The sequence below is a fragment of the Pan paniscus genome, chromosome 4 (assembly GCF_029289425.2).
Source record: "Pan paniscus chromosome 4, NHGRI_mPanPan1-v2.0_pri, whole genome shotgun sequence".
Classification (NCBI taxonomy): Eukaryota; Metazoa; Chordata; class Mammalia; order Primates; family Hominidae; genus Pan; species Pan paniscus.
Genome location: NC_073253.2, coordinates 105,876,034 through 105,902,096, shown reverse-complemented (window position 1 = coordinate 105,902,096; position 26,063 = coordinate 105,876,034). Strand labels below are relative to the sequence as shown.

General features: G+C 34.9%; 1 protein-coding gene across 6 annotated transcripts in view; it reads left to right on the top strand.

The window, feature by feature from the left end:
* The window catches only part of TMEM232 (transmembrane protein 232), a 335,529-nt gene that overhangs the window by 104,226 nt on the left and 205,240 nt on the right, over window positions 1-26,063 (top strand). For all 6 annotated transcript variants that reach the window (XM_055112526.1, XM_063604589.1, XM_055112529.2 and 3 more), the window contains 3 exons: window positions 6,452-6,551; window positions 8,901-9,067; window positions 15,657-15,790. In XM_055112526.1, the coding sequence (XP_054968501.1) occupies window positions 6,452-6,551; window positions 8,901-9,067; window positions 15,657-15,790 (401 nt within the window). The remainder of the gene's footprint in view (window positions 1-6,451; window positions 6,552-8,900; window positions 9,068-15,656; window positions 15,791-26,063) is intronic.

The window sequence follows — 26,063 nt, the reverse complement described above, 5'->3', positions numbered from 1 at the left end:
TTAAATACAATGTTTCTTTGTTGATATTCTATCTAAATAATATGTCTTATGCTAAGGGACGAGTGTTGAAGTTCTCCACTATTAATGTACTGGAGTCTATATTTCTCTTTAGATCTAGTAGTATTTGTTTTGTGAATCTGGGTGCTCCCTGTTGGGTGCATATATATTTAGAATTATAATATCCTCTTCCTGGATTGATTCCTTTGTCATTATTTAATGTTCTTGCCTTTTTTTAAAACCTTTTTTGACTTAAAGTCTGTTTTATCCAATAGAAGCATAGCTACTCCTACTTGCTTTTGATTTCAATTTGTGTGGAGTATGTTTTTCCATCTCTTTACTCTCAGTCTGTGTCTTTACAGGTAAGGTGCATTTCTTATAGGCAGCATACAATTAGATTATGTTTGTAAAAAATGTATTAAGCCAGTCTATATCTTTTAAGTGAAGAATTTATTCTGTTTACATTTACGTTATTATTGATATGTGAAGTTTTGTTCCTGTCATATTGTTAATTGTTTTCTGGTTTGTATTAGTCCATTTTCACACTGCTATAAAGAAACACCTGAGACTGGGAAATTTATAAAGAAAAGAGGTTTAATTGACTCACAGTTCTGCATGGCTGGGAGGCCTCAGGAAACTTAACAATCATGGCAAAAGGTGAAGAAGAAGCAAGGGCCTTCTTTACAAGGCAGCAGGAAAGAGAGAGCAAAGGGTGAACTTCCAAAGACTTATAATACCATCAGATGTCATGAGAACTCACTCATTATCACCAGAAGAGCATGGGGGAAACCACCCCCATGATTCAGTCACCTCCCTCCCTCAACACGTGGCCCTTCCTTGACACGTAGAGATTACAATTTGAGATGAGATTTGGGTAGGAACACAGAGCCAAACCATATCATGGTTGTTTTGTGTATTCTTGTCTTCTTTTCCTCTTGTTGTTTGTCCCTGTGGTTTGCTAATTTTCTGTTGTGGTACCATTTGAGTCTTTTCTTTTCCTCTTTTGTGTCTTTGCTTTACCCATGAGTTTTATACTTTCGTATGTTTTCATGATAATAACTATCATCTTTCCTCTTCCAGGTTTAGAACTCCCTTGAACATTTTTTGTAAGCCTAGTCTATTGATAATGAATGTTCTTACCCTTTGCTTGTCTGTAAAAGACTTTATTTCTTCTTCATGTATGAAGGATAATTTTGCTGGATATAGTATCTTTGGGTTTTTCAAGTGTCAAGTTTTTTTTCTTGCAGCAATTTGAATATATCATTCCATTCTCTCTTGGCCTGTAGGTTTCTGCTGAGAAATCCACTTTTAGTCTGCTCAAGGCTGCGTAGATGATTTTTCTGTTTCTTTTAGAATTTTTTCTTTATCTTTGACTTTAGACAGTTTGACTGTTATGTACCATGGAAAAGTATTTTGGTTTTGTGGGGTCTTCTCGATCTGGATGTCTAAATCTCTTGGCAGACTTGTGAAGATTTCAAGTTAAATTTTGTTAAATAAGTTTTTGAACCCTTTCATTCACTTTTCTCCTTTAGGGATACCAATAATTCATGTATTTGGTCACTTTATCATGTCACACATATCACAGAGACTTTGTTTTTTCTTTTTCATTACTTTTTCTTTATTTTTCTCCAAGTTATATCAAAGGACATGTCTTCAGGTTCTGAGATTCTTTTGTGTTGTTGTTTTAGTTTATTGTTTAAACACTTGATTGTACTTTTTATTTAATTAAAGAAGTTCTTCAATTCCAGATTTTGTTTGGTTCTTTTGTATGATACGTATCTCTGATACATTTCTCATTCATATCTTAAATTGTTTTTTTCTGACTTTTTGTATTATTTTTTGAAATTCTCTTGTATCTAACTGTGTTTCTTTAGTGTCATAATTTGATTTTTTTCCCTGTGATGTCACACATTTCTTTTTGATTGGAATATATTGCTGGGGAATTATTGTGTTCCTTTGGAAGTATCATCTTTCCCTGTTTTTTTTCATGTTTCCTTACATTGATAACTGTGCAAACTGTTTATCTCATGTAATATTCACTTATTCCAATTTTTTGAATTTGCTTTCACAGTGGAGGATTTTTTCCTGAAAATGTATCATAGTGTTGGTTAGTAGAGCCCTTTGTATTTGGTTCTGAGTACATGCAATAGTGCAGTCCCTATATGATTTCTTTGGCTGTAAACAGCATCAGTGGTATCTATGATTTCCCAGTGGTTTAGAGTGTGGTTAAGAGTGGAGGCTACGGTGAAGTTTTGCTTGAGGACAGGGATTCCAGATGGGTTCGTCTTTGGTCCCCAGTGGTGGCAACAGTGGGATGAGTATGCCTGTTCTTGTACCCCAGCATACAAGATACTTGCTCTGGTATTAGCAGGACCAGGCGGGCCAATTCTCGCGCCTCTAGGTAGTTTGCTTAGATCCTGATAGTGACGGTGGTGGACCAGGCAGGTGAGTGAGTTCTTGGTTCCCTGGGTAGGTGGCATGGTGTAGGTAGTGGCAGTAGCAGTTGTGGGACAACCTTCTGGGTCCTGAGCAGTGCATGCTGATGTTGGAGATGGCTACAATGCAGTCTTCACCTACATCCCCAGTCATGCAGCTCTCAAGCTTGCCTGTTCTCAGTTGTAGCAGCACTGTAGTGGTACACATAAAGGTAAGGAGCCCTGCCCTTTGCACATGAGCTTGATCATGGTAGTCATTCTACCAGTGGGACTGTGGTCACTATCCAGGCCCAGACAAGGAGCCATCTGGTTCACCTGCCCTAGCCTCCAGTGGCAGCAGCAGTGGCTGGGCCTGCAGAGGTATGCAGAGGGGGAGAGAGAATCCCTATGCATGAGCCTGAACACAGAGGCCACTCCACCAGTGGAAGTGGGGTCACTGCCCTCAGCCCCAGATAGCTGGCTCTCATTTGGGTTCCCAGTGGCAGCAACTGCTGCTGCAGTGTTGGGTCGGGGGTGTGAATGGGATCTCTCTCTCTGCTTGCAAGCCTGAACACAGAATTTGTGCTACTGCTGAGGCAGTGTTTCTTCTCATAGCCTCAGACAGGAAGCTCTCAGGCTCTGGAAAGTGTGTGCCTTGGTTTCCTTTGTCCCAGGGACTGCCATGTTAATGCGCTGCACCATCTCTTTTCTGGAAAGTAATACTACTCGGGGGCCACAGTACTGGGCCGCCGTAGCACCTTTGTGTCCAGCAATGCTGTGCCACTGTAGGCTGCTGGGTAGACACTAGGGAATGTCAGTTGGGGCTCCTGGGATATGGAGATATGAAGGCTATGTTTCTAAAGGGAGGATGCAGCCCCATGATGGCTGTACTCTCACATGGTACACTGCTGTAGTTGCTTAGGTCTCTGGGGTGTGAGTGAACCAGCATAAGTTCTGTGTCTGGTGCAATGTCCTTCAGGGGTCTCTAGCTCACTGTCCATGTTAGCGTCAGGAAATATGTGGGTAGATGAGCTCTGCCATGGTTCAGATTGCCGCAGTCCATGGTAGGGACATAGACCACTGAAGTTCTTACACACTTTCCCCCAATAGCAAGCCCCTATGTGCTCCCAGCCGATTTTGCTTCCCTTCTGTATTAGTTCATTCTCACACTGTTATAAAGAAGTACCTGAGACTGGGTAATTTATGAAGAAAAGGGGTTTAATATTCTCACAGTTCCACAGGCTTAACAGGAAGCATGACTGGGAGGCCTCAGGGAGCTTATAATCATGGTGGAAAGTGAAGGAGAAGCAAGCATATCTTCACATGTTAGAGAAGGAGAGAGAGAGTGAAAGGGGAAGTGCCGCACACAACATACAACCAGAACTCACTATCACAAGAAGTGCAAGGGAGAAGTCCACCTTCGTGATCCAGTCACCTCTCACTGGCCCCTCCCCTGACATGTGAGATTATAGTTCCAGATGAGATTTGGGTGGGAACACAGAGCCAAACCATATCACCTTCTGTGTCTCAGGTATTTCCCATAACTTCTCTGTTGGACTCCAGTGTTCTCTCCTAGTTGTTCCATCTGAGGCATGATTATTGCTTCATAATTTTGGTTCTTCTTTCTGGAGAGAATGAGTATGCAGTGTCTCTAGTCAGCCGTCTTCAACTGGAATCCCAAGATGTACATTTTTAAAGCTTGCTCTTTATTATTCTAGCTAATATAACTATCTGTTGGAAATAAGCATGCTCTATATCTACAAGTACTTTGAATCCAGGCAAGAAACCATTTTAATTGTCCTCCTTGCCTTTGTAGGGTTTTCATTACATATCTGAAAGACTATTGGAAACCTCCCTTTTGTTCTTTTCTTTTTGACAGAATGCTTTATTAAAGGGTATTATCAAAGATGCATCACCCGCTCTTTATGCAGTTTTGTTTCTCCTTTGGAGAAGTAACTCAGGGTTGAATAGATCCAGAAACATATGATCCCCGAATATATTTTCTTTTATATTTTGTTTACAGTCTTTCCTTTCTATCTAGCTCTAAGTGTACAATATTCTTAATGATAGAATTCTGCTTACTGAAGTATAGAGAATAACATATAAGCAGCAACCGTTTTATATGTATTAGATAGAAACATATGCAGTGATCGTCAAGATTCTATGCAAGAACCAAAAACATGTAACTATTAAAATACAACACATGATAAATATTATCCAGCCTTCAGTTTTACAGCCAGATAAAAGGATCAGAAAAAAAGAGAAGAAGAGATGGAAATAGAAAGAGACAAGAAGGAGGTAAAGGTCAAATGAAGGAAATGTGGGAGAGCTGAGAAAGAGAAACTGACAAGCAGAAATTAAATGTAGGAGGCAAAGCTTGAGTTGTCAAACAACAAAGAGAAATATGTACACAAATAATACATGAAGAACAATACATAGAAAGTCCAGTATACAATATGGAAAGGTAGATTTGTCAATAAAAATTTGGCCTTCAAGAATATTAAGATGAAAGCTTTTAAAATCATTTTTCAAGTATAGCTATAACTAAAGATAGTCTCTGGGTCAGGTGAAATCCATGACCAAATTGAGATATAAATACAGATGTTATTCATGCTGACATGCTTGTCATGTATTTTCTGTTTTGTCCCCTATTACATTTTTGAATATTATATTTTTTTCAGTATTTATCTCTAGTCCTTGAAAAATATTAAATTATCCTCCTTCTGATTAGTTATTCACTCATTGTCTATATCTATGAGAGTAGTTTCCTTTAATTCTGTCATCTAGAGTATTTCAGTATTCTTTTAAATATTTTTTTCACATTTAACTTCGGTCTCTTAGAGAAACACAGTACTACAACAAAGTTGTTGCCTTATAAACATGTTATTTTTACATACTTCATAAGTCTACAAATGGTGTATGTTTATACTTTATAAATACATTTATAAATATTAATGATGCATTCTCAAAATTTATTAGTAATGATAGAGGTTTGTAATAAAAAATATTTGGAAATCACTGCCATAGTAGAAAGCTCATGGCTTTTGGAGCAATACATACATTCCTGGGTTGAAATTCCAGTAATGTTACTTATTTACTTTATAGTCTTGGATGATGCACTGAGATTTCATTAGATTTATCTTTTTAATTTTATTTTATTTTTACATGTATATCATTACATGATACCCTGCATTGCTGTTAAGAGGATTTTGAGATACACACACACACACACACACACACACACACACACACACACACTGGTTACTGACAGCTATTGCTGTTATTTGGGTCTTCTCCACAATTTAGTAACTTGTATTCCATTTCTATAGTTAATGTGTTTTTTATAATTTTCTGTAAAATGTTGCAGATTATATATTTTTTCAGACATTCCATTTTATGTAATCTGTGTAAAACAAACTATATTTTTACTAATCTTACAGAAGTAAGATTTTGCATTGCTTATTTAATAATGACCCTGTGAGAGGTCTTTTTTCATGAGGGAATAGGGAGCTTAGCACAGCATGCTATGCAGAAGTAGGATAGTTCTCAACACTATCTAATGCAATGGTTCTCAAACTGTTTTGACAGAGACGCATAGAAATAAATACGTTTTGCTTTGCAATTCAGATAACATAATATACACTCATTTATATACTGAAACAAGGAATTGTACAGTAAAATATATTTTTTCTTCTCTTTTATTTTATTTAAAAATCTCCTCTCAATTGATTTCATGACTCACTTAAGGGGCATGACTTGTAATTTGAAAAACACTGTTCTAAAGGGCATAGAACAAAATAGCATTTAGTGTTGGTCATTATATGTAGTGTAGAGATGATTTATAAAAGTTTTTTGGCTGAACTAGCATTTTAATCTTGATATAAATGTTTTAATGTTATTTAAAAACCACATAATATTGAGTAAGTTTAAAATTGTTTTCTCAAAAGAAAATGTAATAATATAATGGTTGATTTTTCTTATGGTTTTTAAACATTTATTGATGCAACACAAAAATGTATTTTTCTTTTCTCTTTTGACAGATTGGCTATTTGGTCTTCTTACGACTTTTTATATTTTTCCTGCATGGTCATCTAGAAAGTTTTAAACAACATTTACTTAGGCTTCAACCATATTTATACGGTAGAATATCTTTTATTTTTACACTTATAAATGTTTTATGTTATATTTTGAGAAGCTCAGACTGTCACTATAAAGAACGTAAGCTGCATTTTATTTTTCATAAAAGATAATAGGTGCAGTGTTGAAGAGCACAGCTTCAGGGCCAGATTGCATTTGTTCAGCTCACTGCCCCTCCAACCCCCATACTTTTGTTGTTTCTTTGTGGTGAGAACATTTAAAATCTGACTCTACTTTTTTTTCCGGCAATTTTGAAAAATGCAATACATTATTATTAACTATATTTATCATGTTGTGAAATAGATCACTAGACCTTATTCCTTCTGTCTAACTTAAGCTTTACACCCTGATATCTCCCCCTTCCCCATCCGTTCCCACAACCTACTCCCTGTTCCAGATGCTGGTAATCCTCATTCTGTATTCTGCTTTTTCACTTCGCCACTTAAGTTTATGAGCTTTTTTGTGACTCAGTTTTCTTATTTGTAATAGTATCTACCTCCCTGAATTTCAGGAAAGTTAAATTCATATTTTAGTAAGGTTCTGGACTTGGTGATCCACTGAATCTAAGCTATATGTAAAGAAGAGTGAGAAATTCAAGCGGGAGCTGAAGTTTTGCATGTTGAGTAATAGAATTGAGATAATGATGTTCTGAACTAGGAAAAATTTGGAGAAATATTGGACATATTGAATTTGAAGGTCACTCAGGTATATATACCCACCAAGCAGTTGAAAACATAGGTTTGGAACTAGGGAAATAAGTGAAGCCTGCCTGGGATATAGAATTGACAGTCATCCATGTTAATGTGGCCGAGGGTGAGGGGCAGGGAGAAACTAATTCTGGGAATGAAATCTTGGGGAACATACATTTAATGGATTATTGGTGTAACAGGGCCCAGGAAAAGGGAAATAAGGGAGGTAAGAGGAAGTGATTATGTTTAAGGAGAGAAATTCAAGATCAACATTGTCATAGAAGTATTAAATAGTAGAAGGTCTGAAAAATGATGAGTTTCTACAATCAGAAAATCACTGCTGATCTTGGGAGCATACCCAGTGGAGAGGTGGAAGCAGAATTCAGATTGGAGGTAAACAAACAGCGAGGGAAAATTTAAGCATAAGGCAAAAATTGTGAACTATTTCAAAAAAAGCTTAGCTATAAGTATTTATGCTGATATGTAAATATGTCAATAGTTTATTTAGATGGATAAAACAAAGTCAAAATATTAATATGTTGTAGGATAAGGGAAGGAGAGGCTCAAGATAAAGAAAGGGAATTATATTTGATGAAAAAAGTCATGGAGGTGGGAACAGAAGGTAATAGCAGAAGTGTTATGGAGACTAATCAGTTAGTACCATTAGCATAAGTCCTAATCAGATGTGGCTGTAGACTGATAGAATAGGAATTCTTGTCTAACATTTCACTTGTTTTTATATCTTCATTAAATTATAGAACCACTTCTTAACTCCTCACAGTGTTCAGCATAGTGACTTACCAAATATTCAGATGATTATGGCTGATCAACTTTGAAAAATTATTTGAGTAAAAAGCTCAAGTTCTCATATTAGATTGTTGTTGAGGATATACCCTCCTCAAAAAAAAAATCTTTCTTTCATATACAAGAATAAAATCCCCAAATTGTGCCCTCTTACCAAATATAATAGAGCCTTAGGTTACAGCTCTACCTTTAACAATAGGCTGTTTTCTACCTGAAGCTATCAGCAGCTGCTACCTCTCCACATAGCTGTCCAGTAGAATGGTCATTATTAATTTTTCCATTATGTGGATGGACTAAAACCCGAAGTTTGTCTAAAAGTTTATACAAAGAGCAGCACTGAGATGATTCTGTTAAATATAATGTGGTGTTATGTTAAATTATCTAATTGTTGTAAATAATAACATCTTGTTTTTATTATTTACAACATATTGTTGTAAATAATAACATCTTGAGAAGGAATAAAACTGGAGAATGTTTGTCTAGAATCAATGACATTGATTTCTTTGTAGAATTACAATGTCAAAGTATCCATTATGAATACAGCATCTATTATAGCTTGATTTATTTTCATCTGGAAGTTTCCAAGCATTGTTGAACAGTAACTATATTTAATTGGGCATTCAATGATTATGAAATTGCTGTTCTGAATTATATAAACTCTTACGTATAAATTATTTACCGTCTAGTATTCTATTATACCACCAGGGGGCATACATAACATTATAAATCTTAAATAGGAAACTAGCAGTTTCTGCATCTAAGTACTGAATTTAATTATAGTTTAATAGCTAAAAGACAAATGAAACACAGTGCAAAATATTAATAAATTATTTCTCACAGATGATTTTTCTTACAATAGCACTTTCTTTCTCTGGAGCATCATATCACAAGTATCCAAACATCTTTTCAAATGTGCAATTCATCCTGAAAGCCTCGGAAATTATAGGTAAAAGAGAACTCCGTTCTGAATCCATTTTTAGCCCTGTGGAAGATAAGAAAAGATATGAGAACACAGATTCTGATATGGTGAGTAATCTGGTATGGTGGGTATATCCTGTTGCCTGATGCATCAGATATCATTACTATGATTAAGTAATGGTGCTTATCAATACAGTAGACATTGAAGAATGATGAGTTTAGCTGTGGAGGAGGGGTGAACAGCAAAGACACGAATTTCATGCAACCATTTGCACAGTTCCTGGAGAGTAGTTAATAGGATGAGTAGGAGGTATCAATATATAACTCTACTACTTTAAATGGGGTAATGCCATAATACCTTCTTCTTTCCTCACATATTTTCCAAAAAAGACCAGTAAGCATTTCAAAAACTTCTTTTATTTTTTTGTTAAACTTATTTATTATTTTACAGTTTATAAATAGAAAATTTGTTTTTCTTACAACTTCTAAAAAAGGAAAAAAACATTTAACATTATGCGAGTTGAAACACCTAAGGAAATTTGAGGAAGAGTCTGTTTTTAGATAATATTATGTGTTACCTTATAATTTTCCCTCGTTTCCTGTAAGCCCTTTCTAAAATTGGCTATAAATGAAATATATAAGAAAAAACATTCCAACACATCTATTTGTAACCTTTCTGGGCCTAAGTGTTTTCTCTTTGGCAAATTACTAGTTCACCATTTATATAACAAGTGACATTTACCAAGTAAATTGAGCCTTCTGGTTATAATTACTAATGAGCACAAAATGCCTCATGTGAGAAAGGGATCTGTTTTTAAGTATAAAAAAATGTTTTAGCAGTAAATAGATAATGAAAGATATCGAACAACAGAAAGAGCACTGATCATGAAGAGAACAGACATGCTTATGAACTGGTTCTGTGATCTACGAGAGGCCCACCAATCTCGCCAAACTTCCATTTGCATATCTTTAAAAAGTCGTCATTATTGTCATAGTCATCATCATCATCATCACCGTCATCAGTCTGCCCTAACTCTTTTACAGGGTTGTTATAAAGATTGCAGAAAAAAAAAAACCAGCATGTGCCTTATAAAATTATTAAATGCCATGCAAACATGAATAATAATTACTGAAAATATATATTTAGGACCTCACTTTACCCTAAACAGTGACCTATAATATTTTCATCTAAGGATGTAACTATGTTGGCTTACTGTTGTGATTGGAATGTTCTTCCTTTAAACAAATAGGATTCTATGAAATCTTGGCAATGTGAATGGTCTGGTTGTGAGGTAGGCAACTGTCAATGTTGATTCTGATTCTCTTTAAGAATGAATCCATTTTGTCACTCTTGGTGCACACACACACAGCAAGCAAATGGAAGCTTACTGCTGTACAGCTCAGCCTGAATTAGAAGGGGCAAAATTGTCAATACATGAAAGGGACATATCAGCTTAGAGTGGGACAAGTCACTAAATCTCTCTGTGCCTTTTTCCACTTTGTAGAACAAAGCTTAGATTCAATCTCTTCTAAATTCTATTTCAGCTCTATCTATGTGATCCTGTAAGGGGATTATAACAGAGTTTGACCTATCAGGTTTATTGCCCTTCTTTTTCTCCTCCTCTTATCTCATAATATAAAGACTATAAATATAGGATAGCATAGCCACAGTGCTACTAAAATTACTGATTTGGCTAATCAGCACTCAGTCAGTGCTGGACTGCATATCTTAAAGTTCCCCAGTTTCAGCCCAGTTTCTCCAGTACAGCTAGCTTTTCCAATCAGTTGACTATTTACTCATTCAATACCCATCTCTCTCACCTGGGAAAGGAAAGAGGAAAAAAGACATAAAAGTGATAGAAATGGAAATAGATACATTTGCATTAATCTCATCTCCTTTCCTTATGATTGTTTTAGTATATTATAGCAGAGGATTTGTGAATTTATTCCTGTAGCCCTTATCATTTGATAAAGCTAAAAGGTCCATAGCACTATACTTTGGCCACTGTAAAGTATTTGATTTTTAGTGTTCTTATATGCATTGGAATAAAGGCATAATTACTCAATTTGTTGTCAAAGTGCTACCAAAATTGCATTGAAAGTTTTATAGGATATTACGATACATTAGGATACATGCCATATGAGCATGGGTTCCACTTAAGAATAGGAAATTTCCTTTCCTCTGCTCTTGGACCCCATTTCTCTTTTTAATGTCTTTTTAAGTGATCCAGACACAGGGTTTCCATTGACTTTGACAAATGGTACACTTAATTAGCTCTTTGGATAGCAGAGCCAGAACGCTGGATTGAGTTTTCCACTCTGTCCTTTGCTCACTAGCAAAGCTAAATTTTCTTTTTATTTATTTATTTATTATTATACTTTAAGTTTTAGGGTACATGTGCACAATGTGCAGGTTAGTTACATATGTATACATGTGCCATGCTGGTGTGCTGCACCCACTAACTCGTCATCTAGCATTAGGTATATCTCCCAATGCTATCCCTCCCCCCTCCCCCCACCCCACAACATTCCCCAGAGTGTGATGTTCCCCTTCCTGTGTCCATGTGTTCTCATTGTTCAACCATTGTGGAAGTCAGTGTGGCGATTCCTCAGGGATCTAGAACTAGAAATACCATTTGACCCAGCCATCCCATTACTGGGTATATACCCAAAGGACTGTAAATCATGCTGCTATAAAGACACATGCACACGTATGTTTATTGCGGCATTATTCACAATAGCAAAGACTTGGAACCAACCCAAATGTCCAACAATGATAGACTGGATTAAGAAAATGTGGCACATATACACCATGGAATACTATGCAGCCATAAAAAATGATGAGTTCATGTCCTTTGTAGGGACATGGATGAAATTGGAAATCATCATTCTCAGTAAACTATCGCAAGAACAAAAGCTAAATTTTCTAAGCACAGTTGTCACTTGGTAGTAATAATAGTTCTTTGGAAAAGGTAGATTTAAACCCTGCTACAATGCAGTAGACCTTTTATTAAATAGTTTCATCTGTTCTGAAGTACAAATAGTTCTCTGAAAACTAGCAAAGACAGAGTTTACATTCTAGTATGATTAGCAGTCTCATTCTCTAATACTTTTTGATAAGCCAAAGGCATTACCTAAGTTTGGGACATTTTGTGCTGTCCTGTAATTGTAAATGGTTACTAGGAATTATTAGACTGAGACATAAACTCCTTAAAATTAGGAGCATTATCCTATGATTCACGTCAAATTATCCAGGTAACACTTTGTATTGGAAGATCCTTTCATGGCAATGTCAACCATTGCCATGAAACCCAGAAAGCTGTCCCTGAGCAGCCAAAATAGAGCCCATGCTTCAAAGCTCATTTCTATTATAAAAGAGAGCCTAGTCAGACACTCATAATTTATGTACTTAAATTTTCATAAAATCTAAACTGGTGTTGTTATCTGAATTTTCAGCCAACTGTAGATTAACAACACTTTTGTAGGTGGGCTTCTCAAAGTAGGCATTGTTCCAGCTACAAATGATAGCCCAAAGCTGGACAGCAAGGGAGGGAGATGAAAGAACTGTGGGAAGTGGTTATAAAAGCCAAAAAAGAAAGGAAGGAAGGGAAGTAAGGAGGGAGAGAACAAAGAGAGGGAGGGAAGGAGAGAAAGAAGGAAGAAAGGGAGGGGAAAAAAGTTCCCTGGGTGTCATTTAAGGCAGTGCTCAGTGCTTTTCAAACTATCTGTGGTAAAAGATCTCTCCTAATTTATTTTTAAATTTCCAAACCATTACAGATGGATAGTTTTGTAAAATATAATAATAATGACAACAAATTACTGAAAACTAAAATAGAAAAGACCAAAAAACACAAGCTTTAATTTTTAATAGACTGAATATATATAATTATTTTTCAAATTGTTATGAAAGTTTCTAAATACGTATTTTTCATTTTTTGTGCTCTCATTAACAGTTTGCAAATGGCAGTTATCTGCCAACCACACCTTGAGCAGGACTGATTTAGGGTGAAGGCCCAGAACTCAAGAGTAAGCAACATTGCTCACTCTTGGTCTTCTGCACTGATGATATATGTGATGATTGTATTAAATCACATAGTCATCATCATTACATTAATTCATTGAAGTTTGATAAATTTTTTTTTTTTTTTTTGGAAAAATGTTTCTTGCTGAAGATTGCTTGATGGGCCGGGCATGGTGGCTCATGCCTGTAATCCCAGCACTTTGGGAGGCAGAGGCGGGTGCATCACTTGAGGTCAGGAGTTCAAGACCAGACTGACCAAAATGGTGAAACCCTGTCTGTACTAAAAATATAAAAATTACCTAGGTGTGGTGGCAGGCACCTGTAATCCCAGCTACTTGGCAGGCTGAGACAGGAGAATTGCCTGAACCCGGGAGGCAGAGGTTGCAGTGAGCCAAGATCATGCCATCGCACTCCAGCCTGGGTAACAGAACAAGACTCTGTCTCAAAAAAAAAAAAAAAAAAAAATGCTTGAAATACATAAAATTCCTGAGACTAACTAATAAGCCCTACCTATCTGGAAAATTCGCAGGTGTGGCAGGTTCCTTTCCTCTTGATGATGTCAATGTTCTACTGCCAAAGGCCACTAGGAGCACATCTGCAATTAGACATATTGGGTTTATTACTTGTTGCTGAGAGAGGGAGAGAGAGAGAGAGAGAGAGAGAGAGAGATACATACCACAAGGAACTATGGGATGTCTTAATAAGAGAGTGTTAGAAGGAATCTACTAGAGGATTTGGACTTTATTTGGATGATCTTGGGAAGAGTCTAAGGAAGTAAGGGTTCTCTCTAGAGGTTTGATGCTGTCAAAAAGTTGGGGCAATTCTGTGATTAGGTATTTTGTGGGTGGCAGAGTGACTTTGTTTATATCTGTGCTTAGAAACAAATTGTCAAGTGGCTTTGTTTATTTCTTATGGTCTCAGAGTAATATTGTCCAAAATTGCTATCTTGTGAGTTTATGTCCAATAGGAGATCAAAATAACCTGGCTGTGTCAGACCGGCTTGTAATAGTATGTCAAATCAATCCCAGACATGAGAGGATGCTTTTTATTTCTCCACGATGTGTAAAATTGGCATAATATAAAATTGAAGATAGAACTCAAATCTTGTTCGTTGTCTAAATCCTGATTTTTTTCTTTACCAAATGCTTTCTGAATTTTCTCTGATGATGGTACATAAATACATTAATGCAAGAATGGTTGACCTAATTGAATAGTTTATGTAGTCCTGCAATATCTATGATTAAAATAATATTTATTATAAATTAACCATTCGAGTCACTCCGAAGTTTTTTTTTATTCTTGTTTTATTTTTATTTTTTTAATATTATACTTTAAGTTCTAGGGTACATGTGCACAACGTGCAGGTTTGTTACATATGTATACATGTGCCATGTTGGTGTGCTGCACCCATTAACTTGTCAAACATATTTATTTACCTATTTATTCAAAATAAGTTTGCAATCTGAGGATTGTCAGGCATCCAGGCTGAGACAACTAGAGCAATTTGAGAAAAGAATTTCATTTATATGGGTTCCAGTTTTGAGGTAGACCCTACCATAAAGCAGAAAATTGAGTTACATGTGGACTTACTGAAGTCAGTATGTCTCAGACTAATGCTTTACATTATTTTAGAATAGTGCTTTTCTGTGGTGTGTTCTAACACTGTCAACACTGAATTGTTTTCATTTGCTTTTCTGAATTATTGTTCCCCAGAGTCAGTAGCTTTGTAAAGATGTTGTCTTCCTCATGTCTTTATCTCCAGAATCTAACAGAATTCCTGACATAAAGTAGATAAATACACAACTATGGGACTTAACTAAACACTTTATTAGAAACTTAAAATATCTTAGCTTAAAATTTATGTATGAACTTCTTGCCTTCTATCTGAAAAGTACTCAACATAAAAATTATCTTGAAATTGTAGTCCTGATGTTGTTTTATATAATAAATAAGAATTATGAAGCCCTATAGATTCTAAGTGTTTCATTTTAACATAAAAATCACAAAATATCAACTAAGTTAACAATTTGAGTACCTATCACAGGATGTGTATTTGAATCTTCGCTGTTGGCAAAAATTCAGAGAGTGCTATGTCATCATTTTCTACCAATTACTTTAGTAGACCAATTAAATATATAAAACTGTTGGGAAGCACTCTAAGGAAAAACTAAACAACAGCTTATTTGTTATCTGAATTTTTAGGCTTTAAGAACAGTTACTTAACAGACATTGACGATGACTTGCTAGGCATACATTTTGGTCCTTAACGTAGAAATCCACATTTTAAAACATAATTTGCTGTTAGCATTTGGTTCAAACTTTCCCCATTCCTTCTTTCTCAAGTGTCAGGGAGAACTAAGTCACATAGAATCTACGAACCACAATTGTGTCTAATAGCTATCCCTTATGTGATCCAGAATTTTTGCTGTATTGTAGAGCTGATATCATTGAACACAAGAGACCCATGTGAAAAATACATACATTAGGTTCAGGTTAACTGTATGTACTTCAAAAATATGCTTATGTAAATTGGTCCACTTGGTGAAATATAAAGTGTAAGAGAATATGCATTTTCATTTGTATATTTAAAATTTATTTTCATGTTTGTTCAAGTCAGAGTACTCTTTCTCATATATTTTTATATTTTAATTCCTGAAACATTTGCAATTTAATCAGGGAGGATATGAAATTAACCACCTGCTCTGGCACTGTGTTGCTGCTTGGTCTTGTGTTCAGAATAACAGTCCTCAGTTGAATAACGTGCTTGAACATCTCGTCTTCCATAAGACACAGCTTCAAAAGAAATGCTGGTAAGAATGATCCTATAAATCCAAAGTAACTCATGGAGAAATCTTTGTGCTTAAATGTTAAATAACCCTTGTACCTAAATGTTAATCACACCTCAGTTGACTATGAAACAAATTTATAATCTCAGTTCCAAAGGCAATGGCAATTTACATGTTTAGTATTAATTCATTTCATCAATACATCGTTTCTCTCTTTTTCTGTTTTGCTAGATGTGCACGCAGGCACTGCATAGTTTTTTTATTAAATGCAGTTTTTTATTGACAAAAAGTTTATTCCTGCATTGCAAACAGCCTTTATATTCCAAGTTGTTAAACAAAAGCAGTGAAACACAATATATTGTTAGATAAAATATACTGATACTGTATTTCTTTATGCCTTACTTGTAATGTATAACAAAAATGAATCTTAAAAGAAAATTTTTTTTGGTCTCACTCTGTCACCCAGGCTGGAATGCAGTGTTGCAGTGCCGTGATCTCGGCTTACTGCAACCTCCATCCCTGGGGCTCAAGTGATCCTCCCAGCTCAGCCTCCCAAGTAGCTGGCACCACAGGCGTACACCACCACACTGGCTATTTTTGTAGGTGTTTTGTTTGTTTGTTTGTTTGTTGATTTTTTAGTAGAGGCAGGGTCTTGCCATGTTGCCTAGCCTGGTCTCCGGTCTCCAACTTCTGAGTTCAAGTGATCTGCCTACCTCGGCCTCCCAAAGTTCTGGGATTACAGGAGTGAGCCACTGCTCCCAGCCAAAAATAAATCTTGACTGACAAATATTAGTTTCCTCCTGTACATATGTTAATTTAAGATGAGAAAAAGAAGAGTCATAGTTTCAGCATGAGTTCAATGGAGGAAAGATTTTTTAAATTGACAGATAATAATTGTATATATTTATGGGGTATAATGATATGTTAGGATATATGTATATCTTGTGGAATGAGTAAGTCAAGCTTATTAACATATCCATCACCTCACATCCTTATCATTTTTTGGTGGTAAGAACAATTAAAATTTACTCTATTAGCAATTTCAAAATATATATATTTTTTTTTACCATAGTCACAATGCTGCACAATAGATCACTAGAACTCATTCCTCCTGTCTAACTGAAACTTTGCACTCTTTGACTGGCATCTCCTCTTTTCCCCATCTTCCTTACTCCCCATCCCAAGCCTTACACCATTCTACTACCTAGTTCTACAAGTTCGGCTTTTATAGATTCCACATACAAGTGAGGTTATGCAGTATTTATTTTTCTGTACTATGCTTATTTCATTTAGCATAATGCCTCGATGTCCATTCATGTTTTTATGAATGACAGAATTTCCTTCTTCTTAAAGACTGGATAGTATTCCATTGTGTATACATACCACACTTTATTTATTCATCAGTCAGTGTGACACGTAGGTTGATTACACATCTTGGCTATTGTGAATAATGCTGCAATGAACGTAGTTCAGTTATCTCTTCAACATACTGATTTTGCTTTTTTGGGATATGTACATAGAAGTGGGATTGTTAGATCATATGGTAGTTCTATTTTCAATTTTCGAGGAATCTCCATACTGTTATTACATCAATAATGTAAAAGGATTCCCTTTTCTGAACATCCTCATCAACATCTGTTATCTTTCATCTTTTTGATAATAGCCATTCTAACAGGTGTGAGGTGATATGTCATTGTGGTTTTACTTTGCCTTTCCCTTATGATTAGTGATGTTGAGCACATTTTCATATGTCTGTTGGCCATTAGTATGTCTTCTTTTGAGAAATGTCTGTTTAGGTCCTTTACCCATTTTTTCATTGGGCTATTTGTTTTCTTGTTATTAAGTTGTTTCAGTTCCTTCTATATTTTATATATTAACTCTTTACCAAATGTATGGTTTTCACATATTTTCTTTAAATATATGGGTTAAAAATGTATGGTTTGCACATATTTTCTTTAAATATGTGGGTTGTCTCTTTACTTGGTTAATTTTTCATTTTATAATTAAAGTAGACTTTAATCCATTTTGAGTTAACTTTTCTATATAGTGTGAGAGAAGGGGCTAATTTAATTCTGCTTGTGGATGTTCAGTTCTCCCAATACCATGTATTGAAGAGATTATTCTTTCTCTATTGTGTATTCTTGGTAACTGTCAAAAATGAATTGACCATAAATGCATGGATTTACTTCTGGTCTTTCTATTCTGTCCATTTGGCAAATGTGTCTGTATGCAATTGCCATGCTGTTTTGATTACTATAGCTTTGTAATACACTTTAAAATCCGGTATTGCGATGTTTCCAGCTTTTTTTCTTTTTGCTCAGGATTGCTTTGGATATTCAGGGAATTTTGTGGTTTCATACAAATTCTAAATTTTTTGTCTGTTTTTGTGAAGAATAACATTGAAATTTTGATAGGAATTGCATTGAATCTGTAAATTACTTTGGGTAGTATGGACATTTTATCAATATCAATTTTTCCTATCCATGAACATGGAATATCTTCCCACTTAATTGCTTAGGCTTTATATTTTTTTTATTTTTTGCTATTGTAAATGAGATTGTTTTCATAATATCTTCTTCAGATATTCTGTCATTAGTATATAGCAGTGCTATTGATTTTAATATGTTGATTTTATCACCTGAAAATTTCAATTTTACTGAATTCATTTAATGTCTAACAGTCTTTTGGTTAGCTTTTATAGACATTTTAGGGTTTTCTATATATAAGATCATTTGGTCAGCGAACAAAGATAGTTTTACTTTTTCCGTTCCTGTTTAGATGACTTTTTTTTCTTTTTCTTGCCTAATTGCTCTGGCTAGGCCTTTTAGTATTATGTTACATAAAAGTGGTGAGAGTGAGCATTCTTGTCTTGTTCCTGATTTTAGAGGGACGCTTTCAACTTTTCACCATTGAGGATAATGTCAGTTGTAGGCTTGTCATGTATGACCTTTTTTGTGTTGAGGAGTATTTCTGAGGAAACTGATCAGAGAGCACTCTTTTCCAATATTTAAAGAGGATCACAGTTTTGAATTATTTTTCAATGAATATAAAAATAATAATAACTTGTAATGCCATAACAAGTTGAAAATGCAATTGCCACATATATTTATTTAATTAGTTGCTGGTTTTCAGTCTCTGGCAGCCCATTCTACACCAAAGGCCTTTGTATATGTAAATTCTAAGTCCCTCAGAATCAACTGTAGACCCTTCTAAAAGTCTGCACCATTCTTTATGAACAAAAGTTATTTTCCCACTTGTATTTGGAAGTTTGTGGGACTCCAGATTAAGTAAAGATTTTTGGAGGATGGCTTAAAGTTTACCTAATTTCCCTAAAAATACTTTAGATTAGAGTTCATCAATAATTTGTTCTGTCTCACAGTGTGATCGGAGACACCTACTGAGTATTGCAGTTTGACAAAGATTGCAATATTTTTTACATTTTAAAAATAAAGAATAGTACTTATAAATATGAAACTAAAATGCAAATAGATTATATTTACTATAAATAGCACTTCATATAATTTTACTTAGTATATTTTAATACAGAGCTCCTAAAAACAAAATTTAGAGGTTCTCATTGGTGCAAATTAGGTTATTCTGGAAGTTGTGGTGATTCTTTCAGATAGAAAGTAAGTTGTAGGAGATTCAAATATTTAATTTCTTTTTAAAAATGACAAACAACTAGAACTACGTAAGCCCTTGGAAAACTCTAACTGGATTTAGAACATAACCGAAATTGTATTTTAACATCTAAAAATAAATATTGTGTCAAATTTATTTAAAAAGTACTCTAATAATTACCAGATAAAAAGTATAAATGATTGCAGAAACAGTAAATATAGCTGATTAAGAATATTGAATGGTGGAATTCAATTCTTTCTTTAACCGATTTTTAGATTTTGCTGTATTGCATCCACGTCTATTCAATTTAACTTACTAATGATTTGTGTTTAAGGTTGCAAACATTAATGAACCAGTTTTTTTTAAATACTTAGTATTTTATAAATATAGGGCGTTAGAGACAATACAAAACTCTTCTTATTTTAAAAATAAAGAAACTGAGGCCAAGTTTATTAGGCTTATTGATGAGTGGAACCAGATTTTAAGAGTTTCGATATAGCACTCTCTCCAATGCATCATTCAACTGTCATTCTAGTTGCATTGTTAAGCAGATAACTGCTTTGAGACAGCCTGTCACTGAATCCTGACTTTTTCTGGGAGGATATTTTGGAAATTATCCAGTGAAGAAGGGGATAGCAGTGTTTAGACAATGCTCAATGATCAGAAGAGTAAAGTGAAAAATACAATGACTGCTCATAATAGAAAGGAAAACAATAATTGCTTAAAACAGTACTGCCAAATAGTTTTGATTCTATTTTTTATATTTACTTTTTTTATTTTAAGGAAAAGATTTAATCTTTTTTTTAAAAAAAGATTAGTTGGCTCTAGCAAACAAAAACTATTGACATTAAAAGAATAATTTGTGTTTTTAGGTTAGCAATTTGACTAACTATTCTGTTAATAATAACATTATACCAAATATTTTAAAATCAACTTTTCTCCTTACAAAATATTTATTTATATAAAGGCCTGTATAGGTTTCAAGAGGCCATTACTCCAGATAAACAATATACACTGTAATATAATTACCAAAATAAAACCAGAAATGATTTTATATTTCTAGAGAATCTTTAATATTGGTCTTATGTACTCCTAAGATACTACTGGGTACATGCAAAAAATTAAGAAAATGAACTGCATGTATTCAGAATGAAAAAGAAATATTGAGGCACCAGGCCCTGATGATGCATTAAGACTTCATCAGGATTTGCTGGACTAAATAGTCTTAAAATTGTGACACTTGGTGGAAGACACCTTTGGTTTAACACCTAAAATTCAATGCCAGTGACCATTAGCAGGAGTAACTTTAGCAATTTCATTTGCTGTACCTTTCAGGAAAGTAACATAATGTTGAACAAATGTTCCGAGATTTAAAAGCAAAGAGAGACCATTCAACTGAAATATCAGAAGAAATTTTATTTATAGTGGCAAAAATTGCTTGTGCTTGTGCCCATGAAAGTGAAATGTACTCATATGCCCATTTCTGATGCTATTGGTCAGTAGATAATTCATCATGTATCTCCCTGCATGACTTCTTGTAACCCCTTTCATAAAGATCCTACAGTACAAAAAGAAACAAATAGAAGCAAATGGTTTCAGCTGAGCTTGGAAAACAGCAGGTTCAGGATCCACAAAAGGGCTCAAGGAAGGCAATCACAGAATTAGAGCAGCCTCGCTGGGGGACAGGGAAAAACTGGGGAAAGAATACACTGAAGACGATAAATTATAAAACCCAATGAAGTAAAGAAAAAGGGACTGCAGGAGTCCCCTCCCAGCTGCCATGCATTGGCCTTTATCTACCCATAGCTGGAGATAAGCAGTTTGCTGGAAGGCAGATTTCCACTTAACGCAGTTAAATTTTATATGATGCTTCATACTCTCAATGCTCCACCCTGTGGTTTGGCCTTTTATAAACGGCACCATTTGCTCTGGGGAGATAGCTCAAGTCAATGCAAAAGACTTTCTAATCTAACATGAAAATAATGAATTGTGTTTATAATTGAATTATTAGCCAATGAAGACTGCTGAGAAAGGCAGTATGGCATTTCATTCGAGCAGTATGACATAAAATTATATCTTCCAACACAAAATAACTGATTTAATGTGCTCCATAAGTGTATTCCAAAAAAAAAGCTTGACAATTTAAAACTGTCTTGAACATGGCAAGTGTTTTCCAGACATACTGTTTGTGTTTGCATCGAAATGAATGAAACAAGGAATTAACTGTATGGGCGGCAAGGCACTTCCTTTTCAGCTAGATCACTGATATCCACATTATTTATATCCTTGATCCTACTAATTATGATGTCCATGTGATGGTCTAACCTAGAGCATTCCAACAAAAGTTTGCATCAGTACTCCTTCATTTCTTATGAACTGAAATGTCAATGTAGGTTTTCATTGTTTGTTTATTTCCTTGATGCTTCTTGATTCATTTCTTGGATTTCTTATTGATCCTTTGATCCCTGGAGCCAATTATAACTTAGTCTGTATCAAGGGTAAATACCCACTATATATGCTGCTACATTATCATACAGCGAAAAAGCAATGCAACCTGAAACCAGAAGACATGAATTTTAGTCTTGTCTTTTGCTACCTGTGTAATTTTGAATGTCGCTTAACCCCTATGAACCCCAGGGTCTGTTTAGCAGTTATATCGAGATAACAGCAACCTCAAAGAGCTTTTGAAAAATTTAAATGAGATAAGTAATATGAAAAACATCTATTAGACTGTAGATCTTCCCTGGAAACTACATGTCCTGCCAGTTCATATTTGGACTAATTTTTCCCCCAGTCAGGCTCCTGCCTCTTGAATTTCTACCTCAGTACACGTCGTCGTGTCCTTTCCTCCAGTTAACCAAATCAGACATCTTATCTTCTCCATCTCACTTTCTCCATCCAATTCAGGATCTGACGGTGTTGTATGTACATTAATTACCCTTCGAAACTGTTCCCCTCCTCTCTGTTCCCAATGTCATAACCTTGGTTTGGGCTCTTATTGTCTCTTGACGATTGTAGCTTTTTAACTTGTCTCCTTGCTTTGCGTTTGTCCCCTCAACAATCTGTCATACACTATGCTGCCAGAGCTATAGCAAACTGTGACTATAACACTCTCCAGCTTAAAAATATTCATTAAGAACTGTTTTATGTGATACGGAAGCTGCAGCCCCAGTGTCTCATAAATTGCCATTATATTGAAAAAAATAAAAACAAAAATGATGACTGAAAGATTCTGCTGGTAGGATTAATTACCACCAACCAATCAATAGCCAGAAACGCCTGATAGGTCTGGGTGGAGGGAAACAGTTAGTGCCCCATCTCTGCCTTCCCTGATGAGAGGGCAGTCATTGCTTGTCTAAGGCTCCATCCGTTCACTCTCCCACACCAGCTTCCCTGGAACTCAAAGAATGAAGTCCTGTAAGCAGGAGAAAAAGCCTTTTAACAGACAGGCTAAAGCCTACATTTTTGTCATCCATCTTTTCTGAGTAACAAAAATCAGGCAATGGCAAGGTAAATTTATTCTTTAAAATAGTTTCCCTAAGTAGTAAAAATCAAGAATGAAATACGGCCCTCTTCTCCATGTGCAGTAACGACTGAGACAAATTTATTTACACTAATTCTCCCCTTCCTAGTCTGTTAATATAATCTTGAGTTCTGATAACATTATAGTTAAGTAATTATTTCAAATGTTCTGTCTTCTCCTTAAATAATTGTTTATATATCTGCATTTAATTATTTGGTCATATTTATAAAATTATTTTTGTTTATTAAAACTTACCTATTTTTCTTCTACTCACCTGCAGCCATTTAACACTAGGATTTTCCTTTCTTAAACTGTTCAATACTATTAATTTCTTTCTTAGCTTGAATAAATTTCTAAGTATGTTTTATGATTACTTAGGTAAGGCCAAGATTATATACGAACCTTCGCTGGCTATAACATTTATCTCCATTTATTTTTTCTCTAAAAAGTATGATGTACATTTTGTCTGGTAATAGACTTCTATGATTACAGTGTTTATTTTTTGTTTAATTCCCCCTTCAAATTTCTAAATGTTGGTATGTTGTTTCCTAACACAGTTATGATGAGATGTTCAAAGTCGTCAGTCCTCTTGTTTTTATCTGTTTAATTGTCAGTCCAGAATTTTTTAGGAACATCTTTGTGATTTAGTAGGCAGGAGTTAACTGGCACCCTTTCTTGTCCATGTTAGGAGCCTATTGAGGCAAATCCTGTGCTTTACCTAGAGAGAAACTTCACTTTGAGAAGCTCTGCACAAATACTATGGCTGCTGGTCTACATTTTTTCAAGATCTTGTATTGACTACTCATAGTTCATATGTGTTCCCAACTTCTGCCTCTCTGTGCTTAGGGGTTTTTTATTTATTTTTATTTTATTTTTTACATTATGGTGGGAAAACCCATATATTTCTCATGAATACTTGCATTAAATTTTGGGCTTTTTGTTATTAGAAATATTTTTCTTTAGTAGGGCCCCATTTACTTCATAACTTTAAATTTTTCTCCCTCCCTTCACCCACCCACCTTCCTTCCTTCCTTCCTTCCTTCCTTCCTTCCTTCCTTCCTTCCTTCCTTTCCTTCTTCCCTCATTCCCTCCCTCCCTTCCCTCCTTCCTCCCTTCCTCCCTTCCTTCCTTTCTTTTTCCCTCCCTCCCTTCCTTCCTTCCTTCCTTCTGTAATTAGATAGGAATGGGTATGCTTTCTGCATTTTCCTCTAAATTATGAAAGACTTTTCTCTGTTATTTCTGTAGTTAACTTCCTCAACTATGGATTTTAATTATATTTTTACATTTTAATTTCTTTGCAATCTCCTACCTTACTCTATTACCTTTCATCTCAGCATCAAGGCTTTTCTTTGTGGTTTATTATTCCTGGGCTTTATTAAAGATGCATAAATGTCTTGTAAAAATAACTTCTGGTTCCTGTAAGAAATCATTTTCAGAATTATGACCCTCTCTGAGTACTGAGACTGATACTCTCTTTAGCCTTTGCTGTAATCTATTTTCCTCAGTCTTATATAGGTCCCTCTTCTTCATTTTCCAGTTACTTATTCTAGAACCAGGAGAAATATATAAAAACGATATTTTTAAATAAGAGGTTTGTGTTCACAGAATTCATAACAAAATTGGTAAAAATTACAACACTCAATGTGTAAAATTATCAGGCAGCTTCCTGTGTTCTCCTTACTCTTGGATAGTTTACCTGTGAGGAAAAAATGCACTTCTGTATTCCAATTTTATCATCCCTCTTCCCGCCTTCTCCCATCCCACATGCCTATAGACACTGTATACTACCCTTTTCATTACCAGGATGTTATCATCTCTGAATAAATATGGAGAGATGAGAATGAACTCAAATAATACTCTCACTACTTAAAAAAAATCAGTACCTTAAGATAAAGGATTAGCTGCACTTTCTCTGATTCTATGCAAAATAGGGTAAACAGTAGAGATTATTATTTTTTTAAAAAGTTTTTTCTTTTACTTTTTTTTGGGAAAACAAGGCTGCTGTGTTTCAAGAAGTGGCATGTGGGTGCTCCTTATTGCTTTCAGCTTTATCAACTTTATGGTTTATGGAAATTCCCTTTAAGTTGCTATTATTAGTGATGTCTCTTTCTGTTTTCGGGATCGTGTGGATTTTTGACATTGTCAGTGCTTTCTGGAATATTTGTTGCAATGTTGAAATAAGTTGGCAAGGGTTGCTACTTAGAGACATTTTAATTCCATTTAAAAATTAAAATCCACTAATTGAGGAAATGGATATAGAGGAGTAAGAAGAACCTAGGAAAACTTTTAAATGCTGATGTTCCTAACTTCTATAAATGTGTGCATGTGTGTATGTATATATTGTTATTTTAGACAAGCCAGTAAAACTCTGGCTCAGTTTCTTTATTTATAAAATTAGAGCAAATCTATAATAGTTGCATATTATTTTGTACAACTTTAATTTCATGGCAATGTAAAACCAAGTCAATATGCTGATACTTGAGACTTTCTGAATTATAATGAGTTCACAAAGAAGCTAGTGCTGTATGAAAATTTCTAGCCTAATCCAATTTGAATTCCTTTCTATGTGCATTGATTTTCAATTTTGCTTTTGTTTTCGACAAACTCCAGTTTATAAGTATTGATGTTTCTGTTTTTGACGAAAGCATTTTCATTCACAGACAATTTTGTGATCAGCAGCATTAATTGAAAATAGTGTGTTGCTGGTGAAGCATTTCTCTACCATAGGTGGCTAACACTGATGGATCTTTTTCAATCCATAGTTCAGTGAGACTATCCTAGGTTAGCTACAGTTTTCCAGACTTGAAAGAGAAAAGAAGAATCAAAACCTTCCGATTATGAAATATATTCAGGGGAAGAGAAGTTTTACGAACTCTATGAGTATCCTCTCTTTTAATTGACCGTAATATGAAGTATAAATGATAAGTAGTCTGGGGAATGACTTATTCTCCATCTTGATGGTCATCTGGATAGACTTCTCCTTCCAGTCACTCTATGACTTTAATGAAGACGTTATCAAACTCATATCTTTTTTATGTCAAAGAAATAGTATGTTTGGAATTCAGTTTAGCATTCTGAACCTTGTCATTTTACAGAGAGTATTTCATTCAAATCTCACAATAATCTCTAAAAAGTGAGTTTTGCTGTATTTTC